Raw genomic sequence first — 12140 nt, forward strand, 5'->3', positions numbered from 1 at the left:
TACACAAATATATATGGTTTTCTTTTTTATTAAAAAATAAAAATATCTACCATTTAAAGTATGTTTTAATGGCTCTTTATAAAGGGTTACCATAGTTAAGTCCTGGTCACAATTCTAAGGTGCAAGTTTTTTGACCATTTTTCCTCTATTAATCCTAATTTCTCTTTCTTCTTCCAAGTTACAATTACCGCATTCTCCTAAGCTCTATCCCTCATTTTGCTGCCAATCCTAGGCCTCTTCTTATTTTGCTTTGCATCGGCCCCTGTTATCTTTTTCCCCACTTTCACAGGTATTTTGTATATAAGATTCTGTGTCTGCTACTAAATATTAGAACCGACCACAGTTTGCCGCTGTGCCGTAAGATGACTTAAAATAGCTGGTCATTCCTGCACTGACAATGTAGGTCTCCACTGGAACACGTAAGCTAGGCAAACCCCTGAGAGTCTCTGGTCGGGTGGGAGTTCATCTGGAAGTTTTATTTGCAACCTCAGCTTCTCATACCTGTACTGTGACATACCACTCACAGGAGGGTATTCACTCATCAAATCAGTTCACGGTGAATGGTTTTTGTTTACCAAACTCCAGAGTTTCCCACCTCTACATCATTTCTAGTTTGAATTTACAACTATATACGAAGAGGTGATGTGGGGGCAGGCAGAAGGGAAAGGAGTGAGGAGCAAGGCACATATAGAAGTGTCTGGAAATATTCTCTCTGGAAAGCAGTTTCAAGCTTATGAACTCCATTTTGATCCTGTATCTTCAAATTTACTCTGGTTTTAGAATTCAAGAATGTAGAAACTTTACATTCTGCGAAAAATTAAATGTTATTTTTGGACTATGGAGAGTTAAAATCTGAAGAATTTAGCAACAATCATTATCAACCACAAAACTGCTCAGTTGGATTTATATTTTTTAAAACTGGTTTTATTAAATGTGTAATAAATATGAAAAAATCGGCATGACACAAATAACATGAAGAATACCACAAAACACTTAGGTACTGATACTACAGTTTAAGAGAGTGTCATCATTTCTGAAGGTCCCTTTGTGCCACTTTCCAATTTGAACTGATTACGTTCCTTCCCCACCTTAGAGGCAACCACTATCCTGAATTTTTGTTCATCATTCTCATTTTTCTTCATGCTTTTCCCACACACAGTTGAATCTCTTAAAAATACACCATTTAATTTTATAATTTTTAATCTTTACATCAGTGAAATATTACGTTTTCTTCAGTTACTTGATTTTTAGGTTACCATTTTGTTCCTGAGATTCTGTAGCAGTAATTCATGTATTTATTCCACTGAGGGAATGCATGACTTTTGATGGAGAGCTGGGCTGTGCCCAGTGAACATACCTGCTGTGAACACTCTCATATTTGATGCACTGTGTGAGTTTCCTCAGGGATTTTTAGGCCACATGGCACACACATCGTCACCTTACTCCCTGGTCCCCATCTGGTTCCCACAGTAGTTGAGTAGTTGCCTTCATTTCCTCAGCAACATCTGCTATTATCTACCTGGTCATTTGTGCCAATACAGCAGGTATGAAACAGACTTCATCTATGCTTTAAAAATTGAGTTTCACTGTCTAATTTTCTGATGTCTAACCAATTTTGCATACAATTCTGTGTGGTCATATCCTTTTAACACATTGCTAGATTTAATTTCATAACATTTACTTATGGATTTTGGATCCACATCCATAAGTAAGAAGAGCTTGCGGCTGTGCTTTCCCATATTATTCTCTCCTGATTTTGATAGCAAAGTTATTTAAATCATTTAAAATAAATTTGGAGTTGTGTTCATTCCTAGGGGTACCATGAGAAATTACCATAAATTTAGTGGCTTAAAACAACAGATATTTATTCTCTCAAAGTTCTGAAGGCTGGAAGTACAAAATCAGGGCTTGACAGGGAAGTGCTCTCTCTGCAAGCTCAAGGGGCAAATCCTTCCTTGACTCTTGCGACTTCTGGTTCCTGGGCTTGGGGCTGCATCCCTGATTTCTGCTCCATCTTCACATGGCCTTCTCTCCTATATCTCTCACATCTCCTTTTCCTTTCTCTTAAAAAGACACCAGTCACTAGCTTTAGGGTCCATCCTAAATCCTGGATGATCTCATTCTGAGATACTTAATCATATCAGCAAAGATCTTATTTTCAAATACGGTCACAGTCACAGATACTAGGGGTTAGACTTAGACATGTATTTTTGGGAGACACTATTCACTTCACTACAGGAGTCCTTCCTCTTTTCCTAAATTCTGAAATAAATTTACATTCGTTTAGAGTAATCTGTTCTTTTAATGTCTGGTAGGACTTGGCAGCAAAACTTTCTGGGCCTGGCCTTTTACATCTTCTAAAGCCTGGAGTATGTGTAATTACATTCTCTTTATTTCTAATATTATTTATTTGTGCACTTTCTTTTTTTCTTAGTCTTCCCAGAGGTTTGATTAAAAAAAAAAAAACAGAAAAAAAAACAAAAAACTAAATATGGCACTTTAAAATTCTTCCCAGCACATTTTTTTTAGTTTATTTCTACCCATATGTTTATTACTTACTTCTACTTTTTTAGATTTATTCTTGTCCTTTTCTAACTTTGTAAGCTACAGGTTTAGCCAATATTTATTATTACAAATACAAGTGTGTATGACAATACATTTTCTTCTCAGAAGTGTCATTTTAACTACATTCACAAGTTTTGACATACAAAGTTTTTATTATCTTTCAGGTTTGTAACATCACTTTTACTTTCCCTTTGAATTTGTTATTTATCCATGAATTATTTAGATTTCTGAACTTTCAGAGCTTTTCCAATTACCTTTTTTATGTTGGTTCTAGTTAAACATATTGTGGTCAGAAACCACGGGTCTGGTATTATACCAATTTTACAATCTGTTGAGATCTGCTTAAAGTTGCATCACAGGGTCAATTTTAACAAATGTTTGTGTTCAGCTAGGAAAACCATATATACTCTACAGCTGCTGAGATCCATGTGGTATATGAAGCTATTAGATCAACTATGCTGTTGCTTTCGTTTCCTTATAGAATACTTTTTAGCTTTATTCATTTATTAATTACTATGAAATTCATGTTATCAGTAATAAAAAGATACATCATCATTAATGATGTTATTCAGAGATAAAACTTAGAAATTTTATATCTAGGAAGATACAAAGTGAACTGAACCTCTATCACTACATGGTAACCTCCTATCTCTAGGAATGATTTTTGCATTAATGACTATCTTATCTGTAACATATCTACTCTAACTTCCCTTTCAGGTAGTATTTATTTACCATATTTTTTTCATATTTTTATTTTAAACATTTATCCTCTTTTATCCTTACATTTATATATGTCTCTTACAAATAACATGGCACTGAATTTTAAAACCTATTATGATAATCTTCATTATATAACTATAATTACTAATACATTTGGATTTACTTCTAATATCTTATAATTTGTATTTTTTCTCCTTTTTCTATGATTTTCTCTATTAATTGCCTTCTCTGGATAGTTTATTCACTATATTTTTTCTAAATATAATGAACTAAACTTTGAGAGTTATACCTTACGCTTCTATTCTTTTAGGATTTATGTTATTTTAACCTGCAGACTTAACTTATTAGAGCTAAAAGCAAAAAATCTCTTTCATTTCTCCAAAACATTTCAAGGAGCTTAAAAATGCTGAAATACAAAGATGCTACTCTCAATGTACAAGGTATATTATATACTTTTGTTCTGTTTTTCTCCACACAACAAACTGTCAATGCTCAGATTTACCCACATTTACACTTGGCTAACCATGTCTTCTGGCATCTTGAATTTCCTTTTGCCATCATTTTACTTCTGCCTTCAAGTACACCCTTTAGGGCTTCCTTTAAATACAGACTGCTGATACCAAATTCTGTTGGTTTCTCAAGTTCTTCTAAAAATACCTATTTTGCTCTCATTCTTGAAAGCTGACTTAAGGGTCTCTATAATTCTAGACTGAGAATAATTACTTGAGCATGCTACAGGGTGCTTGGTCAGGGCACTGAGTCTACTAAAATGTTGAAAGGAAAAGTGTCTAATCAGTTGCAACAATTAATTTATAGACCAGAGTAAAACAGAGGAGTATATTTTTGAAATTTCATGTCAAAGGAAAGCTACAGAAACTTCTCATTTCTCAACACAGGGATCATGTTATGACTGCATTTTGTAAAAGAAAAGGGGACTCAAAGGAAACTTCAGATTTTTTAAAAAGGGGGAATAACCATCTCACTGTACTTACCATGCTGCTTAGATTTCTTTTTCTTTTTTTTCTTCTTCTTTTGTTTTGATTTGTAGTGATCTTTGTCTCTCTTCTCTCTTCTTTCCTTATCCTTTTCTTTTCTCTTACCTAAAAGATATAAGTGAATACTTCAGCAATCATGACTGATCCTGAGCTGTTCCTTTCTGATAAACCTAAAAGCAGCATTTATGTTTTAATCAGCTATTCCAGTCACCTGCCCAGAGTGGATGGGTTCAATTAAACTGTTCATGTCATGACTCTGGAAGTCCTGATAAGCTTATTGGACTATAAGAGGGGATCTTCATTAGCAGTGCTGAGAAATCCCAACTCCTGATACCTTAAAGTTAACACAGACAGTGGTTAAAACCTTTAAATGAGTAATATTCTCAATTTCCTGATGTGGTAAGAAGTTAAACTGCATAATTTATAAAGGACCTGAATGAAGAGAATCAGCATTTCCATATGTAATTTAATGAGAAAATATATCAGGAGATTAAAAAAAAAAAAAAAACTTAAACTTTTGTCTTTGGAAAAGCTTTAAAAAATAATTAAATCAACTCATAAACAACTCCTCCAGTCTTTAATTACATTCTCTGTGTATTTAACAATGAAGGCTAAGAACATGAGGAAAAAAATACATTTCACTAAACTAATCTTTCCCAAAACTGTAAAGCATTCTTTTCCCCAACCATATGTACTTAAAAAAATATTAAGAGCAGTACCCTATAACATTTCAAATTAAATCACCACATATATCCTACTAACTATTGCTCCAACTCACAATGGTTTAGCCTATAATTTATCAAACATATCTGACCAACTTTCAGTGATTCAAGCTCCAGTCAGCTAATCTACAGACTATATAAGACTATCATCCATTATTTCTTGACTTTTAGTCATTACAGCAAATAGAAAATAGAAAACTCAAAAACCTTTTTATAAAGTATATTGAAGAAGTATGAAAAAAATACTATTTTAATCTATCATCCATTCTCTAAAGTCTCAACAATATTAAATCGATGTCTATTTTTGAATAGCCATAATTTTGACTAGGGATGATCAAACACAAAAGTTCTCAGAGAAAGCAAGAGACTCTCTTGACAAAAAAGTTACATATAAAACAAGATATGTGTTTAATAAATCATGTATCTGGAGCTGACTAACACTAGTAAGAACTAAAACAGATGATCACTTACACCTAAGGAAGCATTAACAGGTAAAGAGAAAGGGGCAGACTATGTTCTCCCTCTCTGTCAAGGCTTATAGTCTTTTGCTTAAAGATTACTTTCTGTTCATACCAAATGCTGTTGAGCTTTTTTCTTCCAATTTCACTTTTTTTTCTGTTTTCGATATTCCTGTGGGTTAGGAGAAAACTATGTAAGTTTAATCAGAAAAAGTTAAAGTATGGGACATTTTATATTACAATTGCTCATAAAACTATGTAAGACTCTTTCTCGCCGGGCGCGGTGGCTCAAGCCTGTAATCCCAGCACTTTGGGAGGCCGAGGCGAGTGGATCACGAGGTCAAGAGATCGAGACCATCCTGGTCAACATGGTGAAACCCCGTCTCTACTAAAAATACAAAAAAATTAGCTGGGCATGGTGGCGCGTGCCTGTAATCCCAGCTACTCAGGAGGCTGAGGCAGGAGAATTGCCTGAACCCAGGAGGCGGAGGTTGCGGTGAGCGGAGATCGCGCCATTGCACTCCAGCCTGGGTAACAAGAGCGAAACTCTGTCTCAAAAAGAAAAAAACAAACAAACAAACAAAAAAAAAGACTCTTTGTCCTAAGAGTCTATATGTTTTACTGCCTCGACTGGTAACAAAGTAGTGAGATTTCTTACCTTAAAAAATAACCAAAACAATAAATTAAATGTGATTTTTGTTATTCAGACAACTTAGGTTCAACTCTTGTTTCCACCACTTACTAGCTGTATCACCTTGAGAACATCATGTAATGCCTTTGTGCTTTAGTTTTCTCTTCTGTCAAATAGGAATAAGTCTATATATCTCATGCAGTTATAAGAATCATGTGAGTCATAACATGTAATTTTTTTCATTTTCACTTTTGTAGTAGGGTGATAATTTAACACTACACTATTTCAAAAAATAGCATAAATATGGGTCTAACTATTAAGAAAAATTAACTATATTAGGCTATCAGTAAATGTCTGCTCTAGCACCACAGCCTTTGGCAATCCAAAAGATGTTGAAATTCATCTGAGTAGTTAAGTCCAGGTACCATTTCTACTTCTGTGACAGTTACAACATGAATGTTGTTTGGATTATCCAAATGAAATACTAAACTCCATATTAAAGCACACTGGTTTTCAACAATCTGTACACAATTTTTAAACTAATACTTAAGTTCTTGTGCCTAAAACAGCTTGTACCTTTGAATTCCATTATGAATGCAGTGTTAGGTAATGATAATAGCCAAAATAAAACTGTTCTGCAAACCACTTTTGTTCTATATATAAATGTAAAATACAAAGACATATGTATACATTAAAATATTCAATCTCAATAAATGTTCCGATATAGGTATTAATAGTCCAAAATTCATTTTTAAACCAATATTGTACCTGTGCAGCTGACACAGGTACATTTAATCAATTCATATTCAACCATTCCCAATGCTAATATCTACTTGTGGCTAGTGTTAGTCTAAGAAAAATACTACAGCACATTTAAAACTTAATTTTAGTCTATTACATTTGCTTTAATATCATCATTTACTAGTTCTTTAATTTTTAAAAATCATTCTACAACAGTATCAAAAAAGCTGACATTTCATTAACCTTACTTCAAATATTTCTAACATTTAAACATAACAAAAATATGAAAATACCACTCAAGTCAAGTGCCAATAAGGCTCTAGTAAGTAAGTTTAAATGTAAATAAGACTATTGATAATCTCCATTTGTTATGACAGAAAATATGAAAAGGACATCACAGCAAAGAGAAATTTTCTTATTAGCAAGACTGTTGAACAAATACATCACTTCTGTTTACTACTTACTGCACTATTAGAACTCCACAAATTTTACGCAATTTCCTTAAAAACAATAAAGCATTTACAATGCAAACCATGAGGAATGTGCTTTCCAAATCCTCAGTGGTAGTACAGATATATTCAGATATATTGCTAACAGCGATCACTGCCTCTTAGGTGCTTACATCTCTGGAGCATTGCATCTCTAGGGAAAAGGTAAAGCAATGATGCTTAAAATCTGCTGGGGTGGGGACGGGGAGTCAGATTAAAGGAACAGCCTTACCAGGCTACCCTGACTGACTAGAATGTGCACCACCCTTAGGTACTTGGAAGACAAATAAAACAGTTATGAACCACTGCACTAGGAACAAAGAAGTTAACACAGCAGTAGAGATGCAGTCATTCCCAGAGTGGGTTCCAGAGAGTCAGTTCTAGATTTAGTTTTTCATGTTTTAGTGGTTCCCAAACCATTCGATTTCATAAATGATAAAATTTCAAAAGTAAAACTGGGGGACTCATAAAGGGTTGTCAACGTTTTTACTCAAGTAAAAAATTAAAATAAATATTCATACATGCAATGGCAGGACTTTAAAAAATACTTACATACAAATAGAAACAAAAGAGACCATTCCAGGAGTTAACAAGAAAAATACGTTTAGTTTTACAAGAAGTTCACTATCTTGTCTTTATTTTACTATGTACTAGAATTTGGTGACCAAGGTACCAGAACATTTGTTTGTAGAACAGTAATTTTTAAATTTTAGCAACAGAACATTAAAAAATATATATATATTATCTGGCAGCTGAATGCAAGAACAAAACCCAAAGCGCAAATGGAGCTACGCTAGTTAAAGTCACAGAGGCAGATGTCTGAACCACGCCTGCTTGCACGCAATTTAAAAACTAGTAATATAGAGCAATTTCTCAAGCCTCTTCTGGTATGCTAAACATTACAGATTCTTCTGGCTAAAAAGAGAGGCAATCCCTGAGACTCTCCATGGAAACCCCAGGCTCTGTACAAGCCATGAACATTTGGTATGAGGGTGGAGGCAGATTACGGAGTCTCCAGTTGTAGTTTTGTTTTGAACAAATCTGGAAAATAAATTGAAAAACAATTTAAAACAAAAAGACTTTTAAAGAGTAAATGTAAAGTTGATGTGAGATGTTGGAAAAAAAATGAAGGCCATTTCAAAACCCGCCACAGGCAGATTCAGTAGAACTGACAGTATGCTTTTTGGCCATACTAACTGAGACCAACCCAAAGACCTACTCCTGTTTTTCACTGGTGATAGATAAAACACATTGTATTAACCAACTGATAATATAAATTATGGACACTCTAATGAAGATTCACTAAAAAGAGTCCAACTATCTTATCTATGATAATAAATCTACACACATGTATTTACTTATATCTACATTTCATTTGAAAACTAAGATGACTTTGAATGACACTGAAGCAAAGCCTGATGCATTTCATTGAATGCTACCCTAAACTCAGGGGACCTGTTCATGGCCATCCTGATGAGGATATTACATAAAGCTACACTCTGCATGACCATGTCAAGCCAACATTTCTATCCATGCTAACTAAGACATGCTTCAATAAAACAGGTAAATGCTCTTTGATATTTACTTACTAATTTACTAAAAAATTTTTAAAAAATGAAGATGTGTTACTAAAGGTATTTCTTTTAATACAAGAGTAACTAAATGACTCAGAATTATATTCATACAATCTACTAATGCCAATTGTGTCTTCACAGTGGTTACAAACAATAAAGGTTATCATCTCTAAAACTATCTTAAATTGAAGTTTTAAGTTGAAAATAATCCTACCATACATCATAATCTTTTTTTGGAATAAACGTAGACTCTTATCAAATGCCTGATTAATGATAAGTAAAACATCAACACTGACCACAGTCAAAAGTGACCACAGTCATCATCTACTATAATCTCATCATAAACCTATGTGAAAAGCTGAGTTTCAAGGAAGCAGGAAGACAAGGCAGATGGGATGTGTCTCCAGACTTCTTAGGAGGCCCTACCAGAGGCCTCTTGGGACAATTTTTTCTTCCTTTACACCCAAGAGTACTTTACACCTCTTCAGGAACTTCTATTTTGCATTTAATTATTTGTATTTCAGTTATTAGCTTTGTGTCCCATCTAGAATTCAAGTCTCCCAAAGGCAAATTCCGTATCTGTTCACGATGTGTTCCCTACCTAATTGTAGGTAGGGAGAATTGTATGACAAGGGGTAATAGATAACTGGGCCCAAGACGCCTGTGAGAACCTGAACCAAGAGTTTATTTTTGAAAAGGCCACTTTTTTAAAAACTTGATTTACTCTATAAATACTAACGGATACTAACAAAATTAAGATTTCCTGAGGCTGTATCCTTTTCTAAAATTGGCTGGCTCTGTGAGAAAGCATCCTGATAATAAAATAAAAACAAAAGCATCAATTTTTACAAAGATACCAATTACTTCTTTGGTAATGTGGGTAGCAATAGCATTCTCAACAGTGGCTAGTCATGTGGGCATCCATCCCAGTAGAAGAACATAGATTATCGCAAGTTCATTGTCTCTACTGGAAAACAATGAGGAATAGTTGTATATAATAATTGGACCATTTGCAAATCTCATCAATCTGTTAGCATCACTGCTAAACTCAGCAGCGTGAATTTATCTTGCTCCTCAAAAAGTAAAAACCTAATCATGCCCAATGATTTCACAGTTAGCAACTAACATCTTCATCATTCTGAACTCCCTGAGAGTTTCAATTTGACAAAAATAACTCAGAAAATGTCTCTGACATAAACTGTAAATAATATTTTCTATTGTAAGTTTTAAAATTGAACAGTAACAAAATTTATTTTTATAATTAATATGGACACCAACCAAACATATGTGTGTGTATGTGTGTGTGCATATATGTATGTACGTGTGTGTATATATATATATACACACATACATATATATATATAAAAGAAACAAAAACCTAAAAACCTGGCACTTTGACTCTAGACATAAGAGGACTTGGGGAGCAGACAGAAGCATAACAAACACTGCAAAATGGTCAAGAGAAGGTGAACAACAAAAAGGTTAAGGAGAAAAGCATGGAGACCACTCAGAATTACAATGCAAGTGAGACAGCTGCACAAAGTTTTAATCAAAAGGTGATCAGTTAGAAAATGACCTACATTCCACTGCTTTCCTCAAGAACTAAAAATTAAGAGGTCACAGAAACAAATTAGAATTTCACCTCACTCTATTCAAATACTGTGTTTAACCCTCTAATAAACCTGCAGTAATTAACAATTAAAACTATGACTTTCCTTGCTACAAGCAATTAAAGTTGACAGCTACTATACTATTAAGCTCATCACACCCAGACAATCCTCACTCTTCCACAAACGAATCTACGAATTCATCATATTATTGCTATACTCTCTACCTTTTATTAAGGTAGTCAGCCATATTGCCACAAATATGCTAGACTCTGAAAAGAGGAAGTTAATAATCTGGTTAGAAGCAAAATCATCTAAGTCAAGGACTTTCATGCACAATCACTACATTGATATTTTAGCACATATAATCTGTTAACATAAGATTCTTAATATACAGTTACTTATATTGGCCTGTATTTCAATATTGTTACTATTATTAGAGTATTTTTTAAGAAAAATGTAGATATTTTCACATGTACATCTGAAAATAATTTTCCTAATGGATATGTAACATTATAACTTTAACATGTTTTTCATATATTCAGTACAGTAACAAATTCCAGATCATTAAAGAACTGAATAAGACCTTTATCAAAAAAGTATGTCAATGAGTCAATGATAATTCAGAAATCTTGTGGAAAAGTGGGAAAGAAAACTTAATTATCTTAAGGAAAGACTAAGAATCAAAAGACAATAGATTTAATTTGAGAAACTACAGAAAATGTTTCAAAATCTACAAATATTCAGATTTGGGAATTTTATTTTTTAAAATATGATAAAGAATTATGTACAAAGTAACTTCAACCTTTATATTAAAATAAAAATTAATAAAAATAAGTATATGACTCTTTAGTTACTTCAATCATTTTATTTCAATACATGCCATCACCAGATAAGAGTAAGGTTCATTTTATGCTTAATCCAAAAAACAGATAAAGTGGTTTCAGGAAGATGCCTGTAAACACAATGATCACCAACACCCTTGATAATGAATCAACAAACGATGTTTTTCTCCAACTAAGAACTAACTAAATTCAGACTTCCTTCAAACAGCTAACTGCAAATAGTAATTTATCAGAAGTGCATTTGCAACCAATATTGGCCTTTTTTTATTATGTGTATTCTGAATGAGGTTATAATTCTTAAAAACTTCTAAATAAAGCAATGCACCCACATAAGGGAAACATGAATTAATAATCCGTTAGATTTAAAGTATCAGCTTGGTAAAATACATATCCAAATGCTTTCGAACTACAATAAATATCACAAAATCATGCAAAAATGTGTTAGTAAGGATGGCTGATTTTACATACTGCACTCCTTAAATAACTTCACAGCAAATTTAATTCAATTTGGAGGATTCTGCCCCAGAATATGAAATTATATTTAAAATACAGGCACATAGTTCAGTGTTTCTTAAATATTAAATTCTATTAAAATCCTTAAACTGAAGTACTCATCCCATTAAGTATTTTCTGGCTTCAAAAGAATTCCTGTAATTATACTTGGCTCTAATAATTTACATTTAGTAGAAATAAGGATATATAAAAAAGAAGCAGGGAGAAGAAAATAGATCAAGTGACAAGGTAAGAAGCATGTATGTCCAGGAATATGATTATAAAATCATCACACAAAAGAT

General features: G+C 33.3%; 1 protein-coding gene across 12 annotated transcripts in view; it reads right to left on the reverse strand.

Annotated features, from left to right (window-relative positions):
• The window catches only part of PHF20L1 (PHD finger protein 20 like 1), a 75854-nt gene that overhangs the window by 20793 nt on the left and 42921 nt on the right, over positions 1-12140 (reverse strand). For all 12 annotated transcript variants that reach the window (XM_017500207.2, XM_017500146.2, XM_037728443.1 and 9 more), the window contains 2 exons: positions 5576-5632; positions 4278-4385 (listed from right to left, as the gene is read on the reverse strand). In XM_017500207.2, the coding sequence (XP_017355696.1) occupies positions 4278-4385; positions 5576-5632 (165 nt within the window). The remainder of the gene's footprint in view (positions 1-4277; positions 4386-5575; positions 5633-12140) is intronic.

This window comes from Cebus imitator, unplaced genomic scaffold (genome assembly GCF_001604975.1).
Source record: "Cebus imitator isolate Cc_AM_T3 unplaced genomic scaffold, Cebus_imitator-1.0 Scaffold13, whole genome shotgun sequence".
NCBI lineage: Eukaryota > Metazoa > Chordata > Mammalia > Primates > Cebidae > Cebus > Cebus imitator.